The 26,808-nt window shown below is 39.5% G+C and overlaps 6 gene segments (V, D, J or C); 4 read left to right on the top strand and 2 right to left on the bottom strand.

Annotated features, from left to right (window-relative positions):
• Positions 1-460: 460 nt before the first annotated feature.
• LOC114568447 (immunoglobulin kappa variable 3-20-like) lies at positions 461-975 on the top strand. The segment is given in 2 exon segments: positions 461-512; positions 620-975. Coding segments are annotated over 2 exon segments (408 nt in total).
• Positions 976-3,586: 2,611 nt separating this feature from the next.
• On the top strand, positions 3,587-4,372 carry LOC114568737 (immunoglobulin kappa variable 1-39-like). The segment is given in 2 exon segments: positions 3,587-3,723; positions 3,940-4,372. Coding segments are annotated over 2 exon segments (357 nt in total).
• An 824-nt stretch (positions 4,373-5,196) lies between these two features.
• On the bottom strand, positions 5,197-17,889 carry LOC114568743 (Ig kappa-b4 chain C region-like). The segment is given in 2 exon segments: positions 5,197-5,721; positions 17,829-17,889. A coding segment is annotated over 1 exon segment (273 nt).
• Positions 15,756-17,656, bottom strand: LOC114568446 (Ig kappa-b4 chain C region-like). The segment is given in 3 exon segments: positions 15,756-16,414; positions 17,443-17,518; positions 17,639-17,656. Coding segments are annotated over 3 exon segments (435 nt in total).
• Positions 17,890-18,358: 469 nt separating the features above from the next.
• Positions 18,359-25,006, top strand: LOC114568728 (Ig kappa chain V-III region PC 2485/PC 4039-like). The segment is given in 3 exon segments: positions 18,359-18,434; positions 24,517-24,546; positions 24,654-25,006. Coding segments are annotated over 3 exon segments (444 nt in total).
• LOC114568740 (immunoglobulin kappa variable 2-29-like) lies at positions 22,358-23,133 on the top strand. The segment is given in 2 exon segments: positions 22,358-22,542; positions 22,759-23,133. Coding segments are annotated over 2 exon segments (354 nt in total).
• Positions 25,007-26,808: the final 1,802 nt, after the last annotated feature.

Raw genomic sequence — 26,808 nt, 5'->3', positions numbered from 1 at the left:
CAACAACACACACTTCCTGTTTATTTAAGCATTAACTATTTCACATTATATGTATCAAACACTTTCACAATTGTATAGAATGAATCAATTTTTTATAGATTTATTGTTAAATTCATCTGAAAGTAAACTTGATAATTCCAGCAATGAATGAAACCAGACAGAAAAAGTTTAAGAAAGCAATATATCCACAATTAGTGTCAAATCCACATTAAAATGCTTCCTGCCACATTATGAATCAATCCTGTGATAAAGTGATTGATCCGTAGAGAAACAGCATCCTCAGAGTAATCCAAGTCCCTGTTGGAGTCAGTCGGAGCATTTCCATAGAGAGCCACTTTGCATCAGCAGCACCATGCTCCAGTGCTCTGGGAGAGTTTATAGTCCTGAGAGTTGAACACTGGATGACTGACAGCTGTCCTTCATGACAACAGAAGCCCCAGAAATCCTCCTCATCAAAAACATGACTCTGATCTCCGTCCTCATCTGGACTCTCCTCTGCTGCTGCTTCACAGGTAAAGTCCAGAGAATCAAACTCCTCTCCTCTATCAACATCCGTCCCTCTGAAATGAAGCCGACTAAACCGTGATGCTGCTTTATGTTTTTGTCTCTGTATCCTCAGAGTCCAGAGGTCAGGTCACAGTGACTCAGCCTGGAGCAGTGAGCTCTGCTCGGGGAGACTCCGTCTCCATCAGCTGTAGAGTTAGTCAAGATGTTTATGTACCGACCCATTCAAGTTGGGGTTCGAATATTGGAAAACAACTTTTGTACTGGTACCAACAGAGAGATGGAGAAGCTCCTAAACTGCTCTTTAAGTTTGTTAATGAGCGAGCATCAGGGATTCCAGATCGTTTGTCAGGCAGTGGATCAGGGACTGACTTCACTCTGACCATCAGTGGAGTTGAGGCTGAAGATGCAGCAGTTTATTACTGTCAGAGTTATCATTGGATCAACAGTCAGGTTGTGATCACACAGTGAAAAAGCGTCGTACAAAAACCTCCCTCAGTCAGACTGAACAGAAACTGAACTGACTGCTGCAGCTGGAAGCTACTGCAGAGACTGATACAGTTCACTGAAGACACACACACACACACACACACACACAGCGTATTTTGTACAAAATATATTCCATAAGCTAAATATTTGTGGTTACAATCTGACAGCATGAGCTGAAGTAACAAACAACCATTAAAATTCCCCTAAAGTTACATGAATGAAATTTAAAGATCCTGCCCTTTGTCCTTAACAGCTGAACAAACACACACACACACACACACACACACACACACACACACACACACACACACACACACACACACACAGACACACACACACACACACACACCTTTCAATGTGTCTCTACCAGATTTCCTCCTAAAGTTCAAACGTTAAACCTCAACAACCTGAAAGTTTCCTCAAATGAAGAGAACAGTTCCAGTGAAGAAGAACAATCAGAACATTCAAATCACAACAACAGCAGAGTCAGCTCCACTGATGTACACACACTAACCAAATTCAGTGTATACAGTACAGGCCAAAAATTTGGACACACCTCATTCAGTGGGTTTCCTTTATTTTCATGACTTTTTACATTGTAGATTCTCACAGAAGGCATCAAAACTTTGAATGAACACATATGGAATTATGTACTTAAGTCTTGGCATTCTCTTGATGAGCTTCAAGAGGTAGTCACCTGAAATGGTTTTTCAACAGTCATGAAGGAGTTCCCAGAGATGCGTAGCACTTGTTGGCCCTTTTTGCTTCTCCTTAGCAGTGGTTTCCTAGCAGCTACTTGACCATGAAGGCCTGATTCGCGCAGTCTCCTCTTAACAGTTGTTCTAGAGATGTGTCTGCTGCTAGAACTCTGTGTGGCATTCATCTGGTCTCTAATCTGAGCTGCTGTTAACCTGCGATTTCTGAGGCTGGTGACTCGGATGAACTTCTCCTCAGCAGCAGAGGTGACTCTTGGTCTTCCTTTCCTGGGGCGGTCCTCATGTGAGCCAGTTTCGTTGTATTGCTTGATGGTTTTTGCGACTGCACTTGGGGACACATTCAAAGTTTTCGCAATTTTCCGGACTGACTGACCTTCATTTGTTAAAATAATGATGGCCACTCGTTTCTCTTTACTTAGCTGATTGGTTCTTGCCATAATATGAATTCTAACAATTGTCCAATAGGACTGTCGGCTGTGTATCAACCTGACTTCTGCACAACACAACTGATGGTCCCAACCCTGTTAATAAGGGAAAACATTCCACTAATTAACCCTGACAAAGCACACCTGTGAAGGTAAAACCATTTCAGGTGACTACCTCATGAAGCTCATTGAGAGAACACCAAGGGTTTGCAGCGCTATCAAAAAAAGCAAAGGGTGGCTACTTTGAAGAATCTAAAATATAAGACATGTTTTCAGTTATTTCACACTTTTTTGTTAAGTACATAATTCCATATGTGTTCATACATAGTTTTGATGCCTTCAGTGAGAATCTACAATGTAAATAGTCATGAAAATGCATTGAATGAGAAGGTGTGTCTAAACTTTTGGCCTGTACTGTACATAACATCAACATCCACACGTCACATTGAAATATCTCAGGACACTGAAGCTCCATATCTGCAAAACAACACAAGTTTTCTGCGGCAGAAACACTGACGGTCATAAACATAATGTAATCTGGGACACATATCATACAAAACATGTCAGTGAACAAACTGTCCTTTCATACTTGATACTTATACGCCCGTCTTTTAGACAAATCAAAATGTTTTGATTTAAACAAGTAAAAAGTTTGAGGCCTTGATTTATTGGTTGACTTTCATTTACAAGACCCTTCTGGGCCGATCACCACCTTACTTATGTCACCTGCTGCAGCCAAAGTCCATCACATACAATACCTGGTCCTCACTTCATATATAATGAAGCATTCATTAATCCAACTCTGTCTCTGGTCTTGCATCGTGTCAATCTGCTGCCGCTCGGAACTGGAAATGAATGAAAATGTTCTTACACTGGACAAACTCATTTCCCTTTCATCTTTCAAAACCACCATCTCATCTTTTGTTGACCGACATACGCAGATGCCTTTCTGTCAGTTGCTTTTTAGTGGTCGGAGTATGTTAAAAATAAACACTTTAATTTTCACTCCTACAACGACTCTCACTCATTTTCAATTGTCGAGTTCTGTCCCCGCTACCATATAAGGGGATGTAACAAACATGTTTGAGTACATCTATCATGTTTGGATATTATGTCATCATGTCATCCCGATATAAACACCACCTTATTCAAAACGGGTGTGAGTCCCAAGACAAGCTCCACTATCAATTACATCAGCATGTTGACATCAAATTATTAACAATTTACAACATAGAAATCTGAGGTATCAGCTTCATGTCAGCTAATGTGGATGCAATCCAATACGTCAACAGGGAGAACCAATATAACATGAAAACAGCTGGTAGAGTTCATTTCTTTCTTGATGCAAGTAGACTCTTTGTAAGTGATGAGTGTCAGCAGTGAGGAGGAAACAGCGTGACATGTTGAGGACAGCTACAGTTCACTGACTCTGTGTGTTTGCATATGTGTCCTGCCTCTCTGCTCCCAGCCGTTAAGAGGCCAGTGTTGATCAGTGGCTGTCCAGGCCTTTCAGAGACACTGGTACACCGGCAGCACAATGATGATGTCACTGACTCTACTGCTGGCCACCCTGGGGCTCCTTGTTCAGGGTGAGACTCTCTTCTGAAAACTTTGCTTCAGGATGCAACCAGGTTCACCACAATGATGTTCTGCTATGATGGAGAAACACTGGAACAAGCAGCATTTACCTTCTTCCATCTGTTCTCCATGTTAAAGAAATGACTCTCTTCTGTTTGGATGTTGATCATCTTTCTCTAAGCTGGATTTGTCTCAATAACCCTTCTGCATCTTTTTCATGTTTTCAGGTTCATCAGGACAAATCATCCTGACTCAGTCTCCTGGATCTCAGTCTGTTGTTGCAGGACAGACTGTCTCCATCAGATGTAAAACCAGTACAAGTGTTAGTAGCTACCTCCACTGGTACCTTCAGAAATCTGGAGAAGCTCCTAAACTCCTGATTTATTCAGCTACAACCCGTCAGTCTGGAGTTTCAGATCGTTTTACTGGAAGTGGTTCTGGGACTGACTTCACTCTGACCATCAGAGGAGTCGAGGATAAAGATTCAGGAGTTTACTACTGTCAGCAGGGTTACAGCAGGTTAACACAGTGATACAACGTCGTACAAAAACCTCCCTCAGCTGGAGAGGAACTGATCTGACTCAACAGCTGCACTGAAACTAAAACAACAGAAGCTTGACTAAACTAAAATATATTTAATAATAATTGACTTTGAACATTTTAACACTAAATATACTTCATCTAACTAGAAGTTATACTGTAAAGTATTTATATAAAACTGGGTTTGAAACATTCTGCTGCACATCAAAGCTGACCTCTGTTGAATTATGATCTCAATTCTTTGATAAGTTTAATCCACAGAGTATGATAACACATGAACACTAAAACTGTAAATATTATTTATTTGTTTCAAATCTGACCACTTTTAATACAAACTCAAACATACTCACTGCTGAAATAAATTACAATCATGTATGTTTATTCATGTTGCAAAATTACTAATCACATCTATAACATATTTTAGTCATTTTGTGTGTTTTGTATTCCGGCAAAGAAATGTATTTTATGATTGAAACCATAAATGATTTATGGAATATGTAAATGAGTAACATTTCAATTATCTCCTTTTGTCGTCTCTTTATTTGTCTTTGTGGTTCTTCAGCAGGAATAGAATTTGAATATTTCCAGAGTTTGAACTGCAGATCACACTCAATTTATTTCTCTCTACGCTGTTCTCTCTTGTTTAAATAATAATAGATATAACTAAAGCAATTAAAATAGTACAGTCCTTACTATAAATACACTTCAGTAATGAGAGATGACTGGATAATTTATCATTGAAATGTTCTGACCATGAGGTTTGTTCCAAAGGTTTATCATTATAGATATTGTTTCATATAATCCTATACTGTCTTTCTACAGTCACCATGGAGACATTAAAACATGTTCGTTGTATCATTTTGTCTTCAGAGTTTCATAAAGTCAGTGACACCATTAAGAAAAGATGTAATAAGATACTTTGATAATGAAAAACATGGAAACTATTTAATTTGATGAATATGTCTTTATTATCTGGAAACACTGAAATAATATAGAAACATTGCAACAAGCTGGTAAATGTGTCTACTGAACCAGGTGAAATAAAAGCCAGAGCTAGTAGCAGAGAGCAGAGTGAGAGCAGTGTCAGAGTAAAACCAGTAGCAGAGTCCCTGCCAGTGAGTCAGCTCAGGACTGGGAACACTGGTCTCTCCTCAGTGTCTCTGAGAGCGGAGTCTGGGAGCCCTGGGTGGCCTCACAGGTCACAGAGCCCACCTTCCTCCACTGGTCTGCAGGGAGCCTCAGGGTGCTGCTCCAGCTGTAGTGGCCGTCCTTCCCCAGCACCCCGGGGCTCCTGCTCTCCTCCCAGCTGCTGCTGCTGCTGCTGCTGCTGCTGCTGCTGCCGTCCACCTTCCAGGCCAGACTCCAGTCTGAGGGGAAGCCCTTGTTGGCCAGGCACATGAGGGTGGCCTTCCCCTGCTCCAGCTCTTCTCTGGAGGGGGGCAGCACCGTCAGGGTGGGGCGCAAATCACCTATAGGAGCAGAGGTGGAAAGAGTTAAAAAATGTTCTACATAAGACCAAACACCCCAAACGTCTAAATAAGAGACATACATTTTGAAAAAATGCCATAAACTTAAAATAAAGCAACATAAACGTGGAAATAGCATAAAAGAAAACATTGAAAGAAGCCAATATGTCTATAAAAGTGTCAAAAATGTCGACAAAGGCAACAAAAATGTACCAAAGAACAAAGAAAAGGTAGAATAAAATCACAAAAAAAACTGCCAAACCCCCCCACAAAAAATGTTCAGGGAGGGATGCACATCACCTAGGAGACACCAATCAGCTCAGAACAGTATTTCCCAAACTGGGTTTGGGCTACTAATGTTACTACAGGAGGTATAAAAAAAAAAGTTAAATCAAAAACTAACAGACATGCATAATCCTTAAAACTATTATACTATGAATGATGAAAGAAATTAGTGATGGTGTGATCTGAACATTTAAAAAATAGCATTTAAGTGTTTTACATTTAGGTTATTCTTTAGTAAATCCAACACTGATGGTGCAGCATTGTACTAACTCTTTATATAGCTGTTTTTCTACCAAAAAGGCTTTGCGCTGGTCAGTGGGTACTTGACTGAAAAGATATTTCAAAGAGGGTTCATTACTGAAAACAGTTAGAGAACCACTGGCTTAGAGGACAGGGAGCACACAGCTGTCAATCAAACACCAGCAACTCCGCCCCCTTTACTGTGTGAGAGTGGGTTATCTTTCCTTTAAGGAGTTTCTGTCAGATGGTTTTTCTGCTCCACCAGTCACTCACTCACACATTGTTTCACTTCCCTTTAAGAAACCTCTCATGCATATCAGCACAGAAAGAGTCCTCATATGACCCGAAATACATCAAACTGCACTGGACATGAAAGAGAAAGATTTTAAATTTCAAAATACCAAAGAGAATCTTTTTGTTTTATACTTTTTGAAGAAAACAGTAAATACAGTTTGAATGCATATTCTGTCATCTATGATTTTGTTCACAGTCCAGGTACATTTATAGAAAAATGTTTACTGTCTGAACTCTCAGAAAGGCAAAAGTTAATCAGACATTATCAGCTATATAAAACGACTGATGACCAGATTCAAAATGTTCATGACACAGATTTAAAACCCTCAGAAAACCGTCAAAGTTATTTCATACTGAGGTAAAAAGACCATCAGACAATTTATGAGATCAGAGATTTCAGCTTCATTGTCACTGTTTTACACAATTTAGTTTTAAACAGTTTAGCATTAAGAAATAAAGGCTACATTTGAAACATTTTGAATTACGCTATGGTAAGAGAAGTTCGGTAAAGCTTTTTTGAGTTCAATTTCAAGATTAAAGAAGAGTAATGAAGATTTAAACTGAGTCTATAAAGGCATTTATATCAGTCCAATGGGAGTTTAAATTTACTGCAAATGTTCATCATGGAAATCCAACCTTTATCTGATGATACAATATTCAATATTTGAGCAGAAACTTACTTCCAACATCCAGTCTGGTTCCTCCACCAAAAGTCCACCACAGTGATCCAAACTGACTGAGTGGTCGTACAAAAACCTCTCACTGTAGAGAGACACGGCTCTCTGACTTTGTCTGACTAAACCTAAACTACAAGTCCTCAAGTTTCTGTCTGATTACAAGATTTCTCCTGCCAATCAAACATTTACAATGTTTTTGTCATTTCAATTTCAAATGAAAAAAATATTATTTTGATTGTTGGTAGAACAATTTTGAAAATCGTAAAAAATTATGTAAAATCAGATATTTCAGCATGTAGAGAGTTACATGTCTGCAGAACACAAAAGCATTGGTCATGAATTAACAAAATACATAAAAATTGAACTTACTTCCAACATCCAGTCTGGTTCCTCCACCGAACGTGTACCACAGTGATACAAACTGATTGAGCCGTCGTACAAAAACCTCTCACTGTAGAGAGACACGGCTCTCTGACTCTGAACACAACACACTCAACAACACACTCTTCCTAGTTTTTGAAGAATTTACTATTTCACTGTATATGTATTAAGCACTGCCACAATTGTGAAGAATTATTTACACATTTACAGATTTATTGTATAATTTGTCTGAAAGTAAAATTGATCCCTCCAACAATAAATGAAACTAGACAGAAAAAGTTTTAGAAAGTAATATATCCACAGTTAGTGTTAAATCCACATTAAAATGCTTCCTGCCACATTATGAATCAATCCTGTGATAAAGTGATTGATCCGTAGAGAAACAGCATCCTCAGAGTAATCCAAGTCCCTGTTGGAGTCAGTCGGAGCATTTCCATAGAGAGCCACTTTGCATCAGCAGCACCATGCTCCAGTGCTCTGGGAGAGTTTATAGTCCTGAGAGTTGAACACTGGATGACTGACAGCTGTCCTTCATGACAACAGAAGCCCCAGAAATCCTCCTCATCAAAAACATGACTCTGATCTCCGTCCTCATCTGGACTCTCCTCTGCTGCTGCTTCACAGGTAAAGTCCAGAGAATCAAACTCCTCTCCTCTATCAACATCCGTCCCTCTGAAATGAAGCCGACTAAACCGTGATGCTGCTTTATGTTTTTGTCTCTGTATCCTCAGAGTCCAGAGGTCAGGTCACAGTGACTCAGCCTGGAGCAGTGAGCTCTGCTCGGGGAGACTCCGTCTCCATCAGCTGTAGAGTCAGTCAGCAGGTTGATGAAGATTGTGGCCCGAGTAGTAGCTACTACCCCTGTTTATTCTGGTACCAGCAGAGGGACAGAGAAGCTCCGCACCTGCTCATTTACGGGTTTGATCAGCGAGTATCAGAAACCCCAGATCGTTTTTCAGGCAGTGGATCAAAGACTGACTTCACTCTGACCATCAGTGGAGTTGAGGCTGAAGATGCAGCAGTTTATTACTGTAAAAGTCTCCATGAAATCAACAGTCAGCTTGTGTTCACACAGTGAAAAAGCGTCGTACAAAAACCTCCCTCAGTCAGACTGAACAGAAACTGAACTGACTGCTGCAGCTGGAAGCTACTGCAGAGACTGATACAGTTCACTGAAGACACACACACACACACACACACACACACACACACACACACACACACACACACACACACACTTAAGCCTGGCTCAGACTACAGGAGTTTTAAAATCCTAACCGATTTTGAAATCTGGTTGCAGCACACACTTGAGGAGAATCTTTGCAGATTTTCTTCCCTCAAATCTTAAACATGCTCACACTACAAGATTTGAAAATAGAGGGGCATCACACACTACAAGATATTCTTAAGATTATCTTGCCAGATTCAGCACCTCACGTGACGCGATCTGAGGAAGCGCATGTAAACAAAATGGATACTGTGTCACGGCAACTTGCTGTAGATAAGTCACACCTTTTTCCTACTTTTGGCTGGTCCTGCGACTTATAGTCAGGTGCGATTTGTATATCAAAATATATATAATTTAACATGTTTTTAAATGTTAATTCATACTGGAAACAGCCTTGAGAGGGCGCTCTAGGCTTGTGACAACTATATGCTGTTCCTAAAGACAACTGAGAAAGAAAAGAGATAAACTGCAGGTAGTAAAATATGCAGCCCCGAAAACAGTAATCGAGCATCAGAAAGAAAGTTTGAAATGAGGGAGAAACTTGTGAGGGAGACTGGAGAAAAGGTGACTCTTACTGCAATGAAGAAAACAAAGAAAGCTAATCGGCTAATCGTGGGCTGAAAGCTAGATGACCAGAGCTGGGAACGAGTCTACAGGTGGGGGCTTGAACACCGGGATGGGAGGGGCTGGTCAACGGTACGTCTCCACGCCCTGCTAGTTGTTCTGTGTGACTTATACTCCGGAGCGAATTATAGTCCGAAAAATACGGTATGTGCAATGCATCTTTTGTTAGACCTGAATGTAGCAGATGATCACTGACCTAGATATCTAATGTTTACATTTGCTAGCTAGTGCGCTAGCAACTTTGTACACTCCCCCGGTAGGTCCAGATCTGCAGCGATCTCTCCCCAGCTCTTCCCTTTATCATTCCCATTATGATATTCTTTAGATGATACATTAAACAGGCACTCGTGCTGTCGCCACATCTCCACCATCCTTTCTTCCAACTCAGTCGTCCACCCGGACTCGTACTGCAGCTGCTTTCGCGGATATTTTCAAAAGTTTCCGTCACTTCTGTCTCCTTGCAGACCTGTCTCTCATTGGCTATTGTGGAAGTACTGACGTAATCATAGTCGTTTCACGCCCGATTATAATCCTAGATATCAAACATGTTTGATATTATCGTGGCGGCCCCGATGTGTATGCGAGCAGATCGGGAGGTGCAAGATTCGATCTGTGAACGCCTCACATTACCAGATAATCTGCGCCGAACATCGGAACCGATCGAGGTCCTCGACAAGATTTTTTCTCAGATTCTCGGGAGGGGTAAATCGGGCATAAATCGGCCTAAAACTCCTGTAATGTGAGCCAGGCATTAGTGTTCATCAGATTTTGGAACTCTTTCAAAAGTTCAAATGGTAAACCTCAACAACCTGAAAGTTTCCTCAAATGAAGAGAACAGTTCCAGTGAAGAAGAACAATCAGAACATTCAAATCACAACAACAGCAGAGTCAGCTCCACTGATGTACACACACTAACCAAATTCACCGTATATATAACATCAACATCCACACATCACATTAAAATATCTGACGACACTGAAGTTTTCTGTGGCAGAAACACTGACGCTGTCATAAACATAATGTAATCTGGGACCCAATTCATACAGAACACACAGTCACTAAACAAACTGTCCTTTCATACTTCATACTTATACACCCATCACAAGAGTTGTCTCTATATAAAACGATAGTCTTTCAGACAAACTAAGGCGTTTTGATTTAAATAAGTAACAAGTTTGAGGCCTTGATTCATTGGTTCACTTCATTTACAATCACAATTCACCACCTTACTTATGTCACCTGCTGCAGCCAAAGTCTGTCACATACAATACCAGGTCCTCACTTCATATTCAATGAAGCATTGGCAAATCCAACTCTTCCTCTGGTCTCACATCTTTTCAATCTGCCGCCTCTCACCACTGGAAAGCTCTGAAAAGATTCTTAAACTGGACAAACTCATTTCCATTTCATCTTTTAAAACCACCATCTCATCCTTGTTCACCGACATATGCAGTTGCTTTTCCACATCGTAATTTCCCAGCTAATCATTTGTATGGTTTCTCCTTTTCTTATTCACCCATATACCTGTGAACTTCTCTCATTTCACATGTTGACTGCTGTCTATGTTGTATTTTAAATTGTTTTTTATGTCACTAAACTGTATGTCTAACATAGTTATATCCTTCCCTTCTCCTAAGCGGCTTTGTGAGGCCACCATTGTATATAAGAAGCTGTTCTTAATGACTCGCCGACAAAAAATAAAGTTTAAATGAAAATGTTCCTCTGAGAGTTTTCATTACAGAAAAGTACGTAGTGTGACAATTTGTCCATTCACTGTATATTTTTAATGGGATTTATGCACACCGGATTTTAATTCCAAAATGACAGACTAATTGTGTCTGTGTGACCAAAATGTGAAGAGACATGGCTCAAATATTCTGCAGAGGTCTACAGGTCCCACTCTAATGTTGTGCTTGTTATTCCCTATTAATTGTAGCCTCAGAGGAGGAACAGTGATCGGGTTAAATTCATAACTTTTATTTAATAACTTAAAACATCCAGAGTGAAAAGTCTAAAATATTAAAAGTTAAAGGAAAGGCATGTAAGTAAAATTTTTGAATTAACAGAAAGCAAATGATTAATCTGTATAAACACTTTTTAGTTTGAAGACTGTAATTTTGATGTTGTATAACCTTTATATGCTGTTAGATATTGTAAATGTTCTCTTTTACATTGAAATAAAACTTAAAGTCTTACATTTTCATCTTAAAATATATAATTTGTTTGATGGGCTACAAAATAGTGTATCTACTGTACACCTCACTATTTCATCTTGAGCATTGGCATCAAGAAAAAGTCCGCTGCTCACTGAGTTAAAGCTCTAAAACATTGTTACGTTCCAGGCAGAGTAGAAAACTAGTCATCATGTGTTTTCTCTTTGTTTTTTTCTCTCTCTTCCCCACTCTGGTTTCTCTCCAGGTGAGAACGCTGATTGCTTTCCACCTGTGCAGCCGGTAAAACAGGATTCTCTCCTCTCTGATCCCTTTGCAGTTTGAGCTGTGGCAGTTTCTTGTTAAAACTTTAAACTTGTATGTAGATGGAGGTTGAGAACTTTAGGTTAGTTGGGGTTAGTGATGGGCAAATGAAGCTTTGGTGGAGCACTGAACCACTGAGAAGAATTGTTTTGAAAATGGGTTCATTACTCGAAGCTTCAGTAACAGTGACCTCCCCTGGTGAAGTGCCAAGGCTGCATCTAAATTATCTTTTGGTAGAGAGTGGACAGGAGGCTTTAAGAGGCTTTAAGTCTAGGGAAATAAATCACACAGTGCACAGTGAACATGTATACTAAGAATGGGATATCATTCTTTTGATAAAGATTGATGAATTTGCGTTATTTGGGTATTGGGGAGAGAGTGTTTGGGAAACTGAGGATGTGCTGGGAAAATATGGCACAAGTTGGGTGTGCTTGTGTAACTATGGCCAGGGAGTATGTGGCATAGGGAACCCTCAAAGAGTTTTATTAAGGAACATTATTTTTTCCACACTTTTTGGACAAATCCCGTTTTTTTTTTGCTCACAAACTTTCTACATTTAGAGAAAATTCATTCAGAGGGAACGGATGACGCCGGCTGACGCTTTTATCCAAAGTGATCATGCATACATACATACATTACATACCTTCATACATTACATACCTTCATACATTACATAGCTTCTTACATTACATACCTTCATACATCATACATTACATACCTTCATACATTACATACCTTCATACATTACATACCTTCTTACATTACATACCTTCATACATTACATACGTTCATACATTACATACCTCATCAGGAGCGATCACAATAAAGTTTTCCCACGTCAGAACGACCTCTCTTCCTAGATGCTTCCATAGTAGGCTAATGAAAATAAATTGATACAAACAAACTAATGCTACTACGAACCAAAAGCAATGTTGTGCATTAAAGTTATTATGCTTTGAGCTGGACACGAGGCGGTGCCAGTTGCAGTGCAGCAGCTGACTGGTTTGCGTGTGGCGGTGGCGCTGGGAACCACTCAGCTGGTTCATTCAGAGAAGGAAGCAGTTGCTGCTTCAGACGTCATATGTCACGTGATGTTTCCGTACCAAAGCAACCTTCAAATGGAACTGTAGTTAATGGTTTGAAGCACGTATCGAAGCTTCAGTGTCAGACTGCCATCACGGAATTAATCCAGAAACGATTTCTTAGAATTGCTACAAATTCAAAGCCCTACTAACTATCTATAACATAAATATTCTGAAAACATGTATCTACATCTACAAGTGTGTGTGTGTGTGTGTGTGTGTGTTTTCTCGTTTAACTACATTTGTGGGCTCCACAAACCAGGAATACACTATACTTGTGAGGTCTGGACAGCTTTGTGGGGCCAAAATGCTGGACCCCACAACTGTAAAGGGCTGTTTGGGGGTTAGGACTTGGTTTTAGGGTAAGGGATAGAATTAGGTTATGGTTAGGGTTAGGGTAAGGGTTAAGGTTAGGCATTTAGTTGTAATGGTTAAGGTGAGGGTAAGGGTTAAGGTTAGGCATTTAGTTGTGATGGTTAAGGTTAGGGTAAGGGTTAAGGTTAGGCATTTAGTTGTGATGGTTAAGGTTAGGGTAAGGGTTAAGGTTAGGCATTTAGTTGTGATGGTTAAGGTTATGGTGACGGGCTAGGTAATGCATTATATCAATGGGCGGGTCCCCACAAAGATAGGGAAACACAATGTGTGTGTGTGTGTGTGTGTGTGTGTGTGCGTGTGCGTGTGTGTGTGCTGGTGTTAATCTTACCCAACTGTTCTTGTTTTTATGTTGCTGTCTTTTAGCATTAGCCTAATCAACTTGTATTGTATAGGGTTATCTGTATGTATTATTGATAGCTTCATCTTTTTATTTCTGTTTAGGGTGAACTCTTACCAGTCAGAGTTGGGAAACTTGTCTGGTCAAAGTGCAGAACATTTAAGACACACAGGCATATAAGTCGGTAGAGCTATAATGTGGTCACAAGACAAGCTCCACTATCAATTACATCAGCATGTTGACATCAAATTATTAACAGTATACAACATAGAAATCTGAGATATCAGCTTCATGTCAGCTAATGAGGATTAAAACCAATACATCAACACGGAGAACCAATATAACATGAAAACAGCTGGTAGAGTTCATTTCTTTCTTGATGCAAGTAGACTCTTTGTAAGTGATGAGTGTCAGCAGTGAGGAGGAAACAGCGTGACATGTTGAGGACAGCTACAGTTCACTGACTCTGTGTGTTTGCATATGTGTCCTGCCTCTCTGCTCCCAGCCGTTAAGAGGCCAGTGTTGATCAGTGGCTGTCCAGGCCTTTCAGAGATACTGGTACACCGGCAGCACAATGATGATGTCACTGACTCTACTGCTGGCCACCCTGGGGCTCCTTGTTCAGGGAGAGACTCTCTTCTGAAAACTTTGCTTCAGGATGCAACCAGGTTCACCACAATGATGTTCTGCTATGATGGAGAAACACTGGAACAAGCAGCATTTACCTTCTTCCATCTGTTCTCCATGTTAAAGAAATGACTCTCTTCTGTTTGGATGTTGATCATCTTTCTCTAAGCTGGATTTGTCTCAATAACCCTTCTGCATCTTTTTCATGTTTTCAGGCTCATCAGGACAAATCATCCTGACTCAGTCTCCTGGACCTCAGTCTGTTGTTGCAGGACAGACTGTCTCCATCAGATGTAAAACCAGTACAACTGTTTATAACCTTCACTGGTACCTTCAGAAATCTGGAGAAGCTCCTAAACTCCTGATTTATTCAGCTACAACCCGTCAGTCTGGAGTTTCAGATCGTTTTACTGGAAGTGGTTCTGGGACTGACTTCACTCTGACCATCAGAGGAGTAGAGGATAAAGATTCAGGAGTTTACTACTGTCAGCAGGGTTACAGCACACCGTTCACACATTGATACGTCGTACAAAAACCTCCCTCAGCTGGAGAGGAACTGATCTGACTCAACAACTGCACTTAAACTAAAACAAAAGAAGCTTGACTAACCAAAAATATAAATTTAATAATAATTGAAATTAAGCATTTTGACACTAAATATACTTTATCTAACTAGAAGTTATACTGTAAAGTATTTAAATTAAACAGTTTGAAACATTCTGCTGCACATCAAGGCTGACCTCAGTTGAAGTTTGATTTAAATTCTTTGAGTTTAATCCACAGAGTATGAGAACACATTAACACTAAAACTGTACATATTTATTTATTTTATATCCTATCACTTGTCATTTAAACTCAAACATACTCGTTAAAATAAATTACAAAATGTGATTTATGTCATGTTGTAATATTGGTAACCATGTCTATAACATATTTTAGTCATTTGTAGTTATTTTCTTTTGGCTTCTCTTTACTTGTAATTTAAATATTTCCAGGGATTGAACTGCAAATCACTCTCATTTTATCTCTCTCCATGCTGATGATATTGTGCTTTTAATTTCAGATTTAGAAAATATTTATCAGACATTTTGTAGTTTGTTTAAATAATAATGAATGTTCTTTAGAGACACTTAAAGGAAATAACATATTACTGTCCTTACTATAAACACACTAAAGTAATAAGAGATGATTGGATGATTTTTCATTGAAATGTTCCAACCATGTTCCGACCAAAGGTTTATCATTATAGAAATTGTTTTATATAATCCTATACTGTCTTTCTACAGTCACCATGGAGAAATTAAAACAAGTTTGTTGGATCAGTTTGTCTTCACAAATTCACAAAGTCAGTGACACCATTAAGAAAAGATGTAATAAGACACTTTGATAATAATAAACACTGGAAACAACTGATTTGATGAAAACGTCTTTATTATCTGGAAACAGAAATAATATTGAAACACTGCAACAAGCTGGCAAATAGCGCTGTCAGCACATGTAATATAAAAGACAGTTGCAGCAGGGATGAATTACTCAAGTACAAAAAAATGAGACTGACAATTGTCAGAAAATGTGACCAAAACTTCGGAAAAATTGACAAAAACTTGTCAAACAAGCTGGTAAATGTGTCTACTTAAAGAGGTGAAATAAAAGCCAGAGCTAGTAGCAGAGAGCAGAGTGAGAGCAGTGTCAGAGTAAAACCAGTAGCAGAGTCCCTGCCAGTGAGTCAGCTCAGGACTGGGAACACTGGTCTCTCCTCAGTGTCTCTGAGAGCGGAGTCTGGGAGCCCTGGGTGGCCTCACAGGTCACAGAGCCCACCTTCCTCCACTGGTCTGCAGGGAGCCTCAGGGTGCTGCTCCAGCTGTAGTGGCCGTCCTTCCCCAGCACCCCGGGGCTCCTGCTCTCCTCCCAGCTGCTGCTGCTGCTGCTGCTGCTGCTGCTGCCGTCCACCTTCCAGGCCAGACTCCAGTCTGAGGGGAAGCCCTTGTTGGCCAGGCACATGAGGGTGGCCTTCCCCTGCTCCAGCTCTTCTCTGGAGGGGGGCAGCACTGTCAGGTATGGGCGCACATCACCTATAGGAGCAGAGGTGGAAATTGTGAAATATTTTAAATAAGAACATTTCAAACATCAAAATAAGCGTCAAGAACATCAAAGAAATGCCAGAAACATGCTAAAAATGCCACAAAGTCAAAAAAGGTTTTTTGCTGGTCAGTGGGTACTTGGCTGAAAAGATATTTCAAAGAGGGTTCATTACTGAAAACAGTTAGAGAACCACTGGCTTAGAGGACAGGGAGCACACAGCTGTCAATCAAACACCAGCAACTCCGCCCCCTTTACTGTGTGAGAGTGGGTTATCTTTCCTTTAAGGAGTTTCTGTCAGATGGTTTTTCTGCTCCACCAGTCACTCACTCACACATTGTTTCACTTCCCTTTAAGAAACCTCTCATGCATATCAGCACAGAAAGAGTCCTCATATGACCTGAAATACATCAAACTGCACTGGACATCAAATAAAAGAAATACAAAATCTTTTTGTTTTAACTATTTGAAGAAAACAGTACAATACAGTTTGAATATATATTCCATCATCTATGATTTTGTTCAAAGACAAGATACATTTATAAAAAGATGTTTACTGTCTTAACTCTCAGAAAGGCAAAAGTTAATTAGATACACTTTTAAAGGACATTATCAGCTATATAAAACAACTGATGACCATATTTAAAATGTTCATACGACAGATTTAAAAGCCTCAGAAAACTATCAGTTATTTCATACTGAGGTAAGAAGACAATCAGAGAAATGATGAGATCAGAGATTTCAGCTTCATTCTCACCGTTTTAAACAATTTAGTTGTAAACTATTTAACATTAAGAAGTAAAGGCTACATTTAAAACATTTTGACGTACAGTAAGAGAAATTCAGTAAAGCTTTTTTGAGTTCAATTTCAAGATTAAAGAGGAGAAATTAAGAATCAAACTGAGTCTATGAAAGGATTCATATCAGTCCAATGGGAGTTTAAATTTACTGCAAATGTTCAGACACTGAAATCCAAAATTTAACTGATGTTTTGATATTCAATATTTGAGCAGAAACTTACTTCCAACATCCAGTCTGGTTCCTCCACCAAAAGTCCACCACAGTGATCCAAACTGACTGAGTGGTCGTACAAAAACCTCTCACTGTAGAGAGACACGGCTCTCTGACTTTGTCTGACTAAACCTAAACTACAAGTCCTCAAGTTTCTGTCCTCTAAAATCTGATTACAAGATTTCTCCTGCCAATCACACACTTACAATGTTTTTATTCGTCATTTAAATATCAAATAAAAAACTAATGTTTTTCAAATAATGTTGAAAAATCATGAAAAATTTAAAATTTATGTATCTATGTAAGCTGATATTTCAGCTTTTATAGCGTTAGATGTCTGCAGAAGACAAAACCATTGCTCATGAATTAATGAGATACATCAAAAATGTAACTTACATCCAAACTCCAGTCTGGTTCCTCCACCGAACGTGTACCACAGTGATACAAACTGATTGAGCCGTCGAACAAAAACCTCTCACTGTAGAGAGACACGGCTCTCTGACTCTGAACACAACACACTCAACAACACACACTTCCTGTTTTTTTAAGAATTAACTATTTCACATTATATGTATCAAACACTTTCACAATTGTTTAGAATTAATCACATTTTTATAGATTTATTATTAAATTTGTCTGAAAGTAAAATTGATCCCTCCAACAATAAATGAAACCAGACAGAAAAAGTTTTAAAAAGTAATATATCCACAATTAGTGTTAAATCCACATTAAAATGCTTCCTGCCACATTATGAATCAATCCTGTGATAAAGTGATTGATCCGTAGAGAAACAGCATCCTCAGAGTAATCCAAGTCCCTGTTGGAGTCAGTCGGAGCATTTCCATAGAGAGCCACTTTGCATCAGCAGCACCATGCTCCAGTGCTCTGGGAGAGTTTATAGTCCTGAGAGTTGAACACTGGATGACTGACAGCTGTCCTTCATGACAACAGAAGCCCCAGAAATCCTCCTCATCAAAAACATGACTCTGATCTCCGTCCTCATCTGGACTCTCCTCTGCTTCACTCAGGGTGAGGAAAATCATGTTTCTGTCATGTAGAAATCATTTGGAGTGGAGCTGAGTTCCCCCTCACCATCTCATGTCCAGTGTCTCTTCTCTCTCCTCAGGGTCTGTTGGACAAAATGTTGTCTTGACTCAGCCAGCAGCCAAATCAGTGCAGCTGGGTCAAACTGTTTCTGTTGACTGTAAGGCCAATCCAACAGTTGCTCAATACTCTGGTTCACAATACTACCTGGCCTGGTACCATCAGAAAACTGGAGAAGCTCCTAAACTTCTGATCAGACTAACATCAGAAAGAGTTTCTACAATCTCCAGATACAGTGGAAGTGGAGCAGGGAACGGAGTTGACTTCACTCTGACCATCAGTGGAGTTGATGCTGCAGATGAAGGAGTTTATTACTGTCAGAGTTATCATTACATCAACAGTCAGGGTGTGTTCAGTGAAAAAGCGTCGTACAAAAACCTCCCTCAGCTGGAGAGGAACTGATCTGACTCAACAGCTGCACTGGAACTAAAACAACAGAAGCTTGACTAAACTAAAATATATCTAATAAGAATTGACTTGGACTTTAAACATTTTAACACTAAATATACTTTATCTAACTAGAAGTTATATGTTAAACTCTTTAATTAAAACAGGGTTTGAAACATTCTGCTGCACATCAAAGCTGACCTCTGTTTAATCCACAGTGTATAACAACACATGAACACTAAAACTGTACATATTATTTATTTCAAATCTGACCACTTTTAATAGACACTCAAACATACTCATTGTTAAGATAAATGACAAACATGTACTGTATCTTCAGCCCGTTGTCCTTTGTCATTTACATGCACAGATTTCCTTTTAGGAAAGTTCAAACAGTCCATCTCAACAGTTAAAAAAATGCCTCTTTTTTAGAAAATGTTAAAAAGCCTTTATTTAGATCTATCATTCAATCAATCAATCAAAATGTATTTATATAGCCCTTTACAGCAACCAGCAGGTATCCAAAGTGCTTACCATCAGAAACCAAAAGTAAAAACACATCATAAAATAGAAAGAATGAACCTAGAAACAGTAAAATCAGAAAAGGTTACAAAGAAACATAAGAATGAAATTGTCACACCACTGCTATGTATTAAAAGCCAGACTAAACAGGTACGTTTTGAGTTTGGACCTAAAATGAGCTTCATCTGTGGTAGTGTGAATATCAGGGGGTAACTTGTGCCAGAGTCTCGGGGCAGCAACTGCAAAAGCCCGATCACCCCACCGTTTATACCTTGACCTTGGCACTTCTAAAACTCGCTGATGTGAAGAACGCAATGACCGGTTGTGCTCCCGCAAAGTTAAAATTTCAGACAAATCCTCCGGGGCCAGACCATTTAAGGCCTTGAAAGCAAACAATAAAATCTTAAAATCTATTCTAAAACGCACAGGGAGCCAATGTAGGGTGTAGAGAACGGGAGTGATATGTGCACGTCTAGATGTATTTGTTATGGCGATTTCATATTGAAATTGTTAGTACATTAAAACCGAGCTGGGTAGTAACCCACACGTAGCATCACCACCAGCCTTCTTCAGGGTCTAGTCCTCAGCACACAGTTTCTCCTTTAGTAGACACCAGAGAATTACAGACACAGCTGAGTCAGCTTCACTGTATATATAACATAAATGTCCACACATCACATTGATATATCTCAGGACACTGAAGCTCCATATCTGCAATATTACCAATGTTTTCTGTGGCAGAAACACTGATGCTGTCATAAACATTATGTAATCTGGGACACAATTCATACAGAACACAGTCACTGAAAACAATTGTCTGTTCATACTTCATACTTAAAAGAGTTGTCTCTATATAGAGAGATAGTATTTTGGAAAAAAGAAAGTGTTTTTATTTAAACAACTAAGAAGTTTGAGGCCTTTATTCATTGGTTCACTTTCATTAACAAGACCCTTCTGGGCCGATCACCACCTTACTTATGTCACCTGCTGCAGCCAAAGTCTGTCACATACAATATTCACAAATCTAACTCTGCCTCTGGTCTCTCATCTTTTCAATCTGTCACCATTCACCACTGGAATGCTCTGCAAAAGATTCTTGAACTTGATAAACTCATTTCCATTTCATCTTTTAAAACCACCATCTCATCTTTTTTCATCGACATATGCAGTTGCTTTTCCACATCATAATTTCCATTTGTATGTTTTCTCCCTTTCTTACTTACCCATGTACCTGTGCACTTTGCTCATTTCACGTGTTCATTGATGTCTGTGTTATATTTTTAATTGTATTTTATGTTACTTTAATCTGTATGAATGTCTAATGTATTTTATTCCCTAGCCCTCCCTTCCTTCCTCTGATTGGCTTTGTCATTTGTTAGGCCACCATTCTAAATAAGAACGTGTTAATGACTTGCATGTAAAAAATAATGGTGAAATAAAAAGGATGTTACGCTGAGATTTGATCTTAAAAAGTAACACTCTATTGGGTTTTATATAATGCATATAATCTATATTTTAAGTGGGATTTAACATATTTACACCTAATTTAGTTGCCACAATGACATTATGTGTCTATGTGTCCAAAAAGTGCGGAGGTATGGCTCAAAGATTCTGCAGAGGTACACAAGTCCCACTCTAATTGTTTGGTTGTTATTTCCCTCTAAACTGTAACAACTGCTTCAAAAGTTGTTCCTGCATTTATTTAGTATTAGATCTCAGAGGATTACTCAGAGGAGGAACAGTGATCGAGTTAAATGCATAACTTTTATTTAATAACTTAAAACAGTCAGAATGAAAATATAAAAGTATTAATATTTAAAGGGAAGAAATATAAGTAAAATGTGTGAATCAACAGAAAGCAAATGACTGATGAAAGTGCTGTGTAAAACACTTGTTACACTTGTTAGTGTGAATACTGTATTTGTCATATTGTATAACATTTATATGCTGTTAGATAGTAAATGTTTTTTTATTGAAATAAAAGAAAGTAACATTTTCTTCTTAAAATCTATAATTTCTTTGATGCGCCACAAAGTAGTGTATCTACTGTACACCTCACTATTTTATCTTCAGCATTGGCATCAAGAAAAAGGCCACAGCTCACTGATTTAAAGCTCTTAAACATTGTTACGTTCCAGGCAGAGTAGAAAACTGTCTGTCGTCATGTCTTTTCCCTTTGTTTTTTTCTCTCTCCTCCCCACTCTGGTTTCTCTCCAGGTGAGAACGCTGATTGCTATCCACCTGTGCAGCTGGTAAAACAGGATTGGTTCCTTCAGGCTCAGCCAATCAGCAATCAAGGCAGTCAATAAAAGCAGCACACCTGAGATGAGTTTATTCTCTCTCTTCTCTGATCACTTTGCAGGTTGACCTTTTTGTTAAAACTTTCAACTTGTATGTAGTTGGAGGTTGAGTACTTTAGGTTAGTTGGGGTACCCTGTACATTTTACATGCGGCTTTAACTGTGTATAGATACACCAGGATTAGTGGTCGTGTATGTTAAAAATAAATACTTATAGTTCAGTTCTATGACCCTGTCACTCATTTTCAATTGTCTTGAATTGTCCCCGGTAGCATCGAAGGGGATGTGACCAACACGTTTGAGTACAGCTATGATGTTTGGACATTATGTCATCATGTCGTCCTGATATAAACATCACCTGATTCAAAACGGGTCCCAAGACAAGCTCCACTATCAATTACATCAGCATGTTGACATCAAATTATTAACAATATACAACATAGAAATCAGAGGTATCAGCTTCATGTCAGCTAATGAGGATTAAACCCAATACGTCAACACAGAGAACCAATATAACATGAAAACAGCTGGTAGAGTTCATTTCTTTCTTGATGCAAGTAGACTCTTTGTAAGTGATGAGTGTCAGCAGTGAGGAGGAAACAGCGTGACATGTTGAGGACAGCTACAGTTCACTGACTCTGTGTGTTTGCATATGTGTCCTGCCTCTCTGCTCCCAGCCGTTAAGAGGCCAGTGTTGATCAGTGGCTGTCCAGGCCTTTCAGAGACACTGGTACACCGGCAGCACAATGATGATGTCACTGACTCTACTGCTGGCCACCCTGGGGCTCCTTGTTCAGGGTGAGACTCTCTTCTGAAAACTTTGCTTCAGGATGCAACCAGGTTCACCACAATGATGTTCTGCTATGATGGAGAAACACTGGAACAAGCAGCATTTACCTTCTTCCATCTGTTCTCCATGTTAAAGAAATGACTCTCTTCTGTTTGGATGTTGATCATCTTTCTCTAAGCTGGATTTGTCTCAATAACCCTTCTGCATCTTTTTCATGTTTTCAGGCTCATCAGGACAAATCATCCTGACTCAGTCTCCTGGACCTCAGTCTGTTGTTGCAGGACAGACTGTCTCCATCAGATGTAAAACCAGTACAACTGTTTATAACCTTCACTGGTACCTTCAGAAATCTGGAGAAGCTCCTAAACTCCTGATTTATAGAGCTACAACCCGTCAGTCTGGAGTTTCAGATCGTTTTACTGGAAGTGGTTCTGGGACTGACTTCACTCTGACCATCAGAGGAGTCGAGGCTAAAGATTCAGGAGTTTACTACCGTCAGCAGGGTTACACACCGTTAACACAGTGATACAACGTCGTACAAAAACCTCCCTCAGCTGGAGAGGAACTGATCTGACTCAACAGCTGCACTGAAACTAAAACAACAGAATCTTATATTTTAATTAATATATTCAATAATAATTGACTAACATTTTAACACTAAATGATAGGTTTGGTATGTGTGCATGCAGATGTTTGAATGTATCTTATCTATTCTGAATCTTCACCCGATATCAACTAAACATACTTTATCTAACTAGAAATTATACTGTAAAGTATTTAAATTAAACAGGGTTTGAAACATTCTGCTGCACATCAAAGCTGACCTCTGTTGAAGTATGATTTACATTTTTTGATGAGTTTAATCTACAGAGTATGATAACATATGAACACTAAAACTGTGAATTTTATTCACGTAATTTATATATTCCCACTTTTCATGGAGACTCAACCATACTCATTGTTTAAATAAATTACAAGATTTAATTTCATTCATGATGTAAAATATCTAATCATGTCTAAAACACATGTAAGTCATTTTGTAAATTCTTCATTCCGCCAGACAAATGTATTTTATGATTAAAGCCAAAAATGATTTTTGGAGTATGTAAATCAGTAACATTTTCATTATGTCCTTTTGTCGTCTCTTTGTTTGTCTTTGTGGTTCTTCAGCAGAAACATAATTTAAACATTTCCAGAGTTTAAACTGTAGATCACACTCATTTTATTTCTCTCTACGCCGACGATATCGTGCTTTTAATTTCAGATTCAGAGAATATTATTTACATACTTTGTAGTTTATCAAAATATTCATGGTAGTTGCAGAGGAGGCTTCTTGCTATTCTGATCATCCTCTGATTGAATGAAACTAGTCTTACTCTAAACGTTTCACTTCCCTCTCTGAGCTCAGTAACCGTGACAACAGACAAGTTACAGTACTAATTAAACAAAGTTTAAACTTCCACTGCCGTAGACATCTACAAGAAATTATTTCTCTTTCAATAAAAAAAATTGAATTAAAGAAAAACCCAAAAGTCCAAAACATTATGCCAAATGTTAATAATTATCATTCACCCATGAGTATTGTCATTGTCATGCTAAATTAAACATAATTACTTTGTTTAAATGTATCCCACAGTGATGTTGTTTGTGTTGTAGTGTATCAGTGGGATTTCACAAAACATTCTGGAAGAAACGTTGTCCATCAAACTCAAATTAAATCCTGACACATTATGAATCAATCCTGTGATAAAGTGATTGATCCGTAGAGAAACAGCATCCTCAGAGTAATCCAAGTCCCTGTTGGAGTCAGTCGGAGCATTTCCATAGAGAGCCACTTTGCATCAGCAGCACCATGCTCCAGTGCTCTGGGAGAGTTTATAGTCCTGAGAGTTGAACACTGGATGACTGACAGCTGTCCTTCATGACAACAGAAGCCCCAGAAATCCTCCTCAACAAAAACATGACTCTGATCTCCGTCTTCATCTGGACTCTCCTCTGCTGCTGCTTCACAGGTAAAGTCCAGAGAATCAAACTCCTCTACTCTATCAACATCCGTCCCTCTGAAATGAAGCCGACTAAACCGTGATGCTGCTTTGTGTTTTTGTCTCTGTATCCTCAGAGTCCAGAGGTCAGGTCACAGTGACTCAGCCTGGAGCAGTGAGCTCTGCTCGGGGAGCCTCCGTCTCCATCAGCTGTAGGCTCAGCCCAAAAGTTTATGTAGCGCCTTCTTATTGGGGTTCGAACAGTGGGAAAAGCTTTTTGCACTGGTACCAACAGAGAGATGGAGAAGCTCCTAAACTGATCATTTACTTTGCTAATGAGCGAGCATCAGGGATTTCAGGTCGTTTTTCAGGCAGTGGATCAAACTCTGACTTCACTCTGACCATCAGTGGAGTTGAGGCTGAAGATGCAGCAGTTTATTACTGTCAGAGTGTTCATAACCTCAACAGTCAGTGGTTGTTCACACAGTGAAAAAGCGTCGTACAAAAACCTCCCTCAGTCAGACTGAACAGAAACTGAACTGACTGCTGCAGCTGGAAGCTACTGCAGTGACTGATACAGTTCACTGAAGACACACACACACACACACACACACACACACACACACACACACAAAGCTTGGCATATATCTTTTTTGTGTCTCTACCAGATTTCCTCCTAAAGGTCAAACAGTCCACCTCAACAACCTGAAAGTTTCCTCAAATGAAGAGAACAGTTCCAGTGAAGAAGAACAATCAGAACATTCAAATCACAACAACAGCAGAGTCAGCTCCACTGATGTACACACACTAACCAAATTCACCGTATATATGACATCATCAGCAGAGTCCACTCAGACCTTAACATTAAGGGCCCTATTTTAACGATCTGAAACGCCAGTATCCAAAGTGAAACGCAAGTAGCTTTGTTGGCGGATCTTGGGCGCTGTTGCTATGATACCGGTGGGATAAATGACTCTTGTGCCCGACGCAATTCTAACATGGGTTGGTCTGAAGTAGCTAGGTGTGGTTTGGGCGTAACATGAAAATAACCAATCAGAGGGTCATCTCACATTCCCTTTAAGAGCAGGTGCGCTTGTTCCATGGTGGATTGCTATTATGACGGAGGATTTGCTCCTCAAGTCTGGAGAGGATTGCTGCAGCCATGGAGCGTGGGCCTCCAAACGCACCACCTGCTCCTGTTGTGCTCCTTCCTCCCCCCCACTCCATCTCCCTCCACCCGCTCCACCAGGAGAGTATCGCCACTCCCGGACCAGAAACCCACTAGGTTTTTCCTGGTCAGTGGTGGAATTGTTTTCTGAAACTGCTAAATAGCATCAGGGAACGTTGGCGCCTGAACACGCCTCCACTTTTCGCTGAACCGCCCCCGGGAGCACAAATACATTCCCTAATTTACCGACGTGCGTCTGTGGAGGGAAAAGGCCACTTATTTTCCATTAGAACCTGAAAGAGAGCCAGTGCACCACTGCAACCCCTGAAGTCCTCATTATCGTAGATCAGGGACAGTTCTGTTTTAGGTCTGGCTTTGTCCAACATTGGATAGGTGGTTTCTAGTGCTGAGTCTGGGAACATTCTGCTGTGTTGTGGGAACAAGTCTCCTTGCAACAGAGTGGCACTGATGAGATGCTTGGTTAAAGAAAACCTCTCCTTGGCATGGCTCATAATGATATCACATACCTACGAAATGATACATAATTGTAAAAAAGTAAACACAGAAAACATTAAGTTTTCATATTTCTCAGTTCAAAAATACAATAAAATCAGCATATTCATAGAAGTTACAATTTTGTTATGAACAAGTAAGTTTTATTATAATTATAATAAACACACTATCTGTCATTGTCTTACTCAGTCTCACAGACACACACACACACACACACACACACACTCACTCTATCTCCTTTCAATAAGCTTTATTGGCTGTCTCTGTCAATCTCTCTCACTAAAGCATAAATATGGGGGAAAAAAAATCAATCTATGCATTCTCCAGTAGATAGTTATGTCTAATAATGACAATTCAGAATACAAAAATGTGCAACCAAACACAAATACATATAGGCTAATAGAACACAGAAATAGAATTTCTGTAACTGCTTACCTCTATTGCAAGATGCTGTTGCATTTCTTGTCCCATGCCTTCCGTTTCTTCGGGGGTGGTTCCTGTACAGGTCCCCTATACTCCTCATCCTCAACTAGAGAAGGAACGGAGTCCCTGATCCAAAACAAGTTTCACAAGTCACTGTCCACCCTGAAATTACTGTGTCAGAAACCAAC

Source organism: Perca flavescens, chromosome 14 (genome assembly GCF_004354835.1).
Source record: "Perca flavescens isolate YP-PL-M2 chromosome 14, PFLA_1.0, whole genome shotgun sequence".
Taxonomy (NCBI): Eukaryota; Metazoa; Chordata; class Actinopteri; order Perciformes; family Percidae; genus Perca; species Perca flavescens.
Note: the sequence above shows the minus strand (reverse complement) of the source record. Positions and strands in the feature narration are given on the sequence as shown.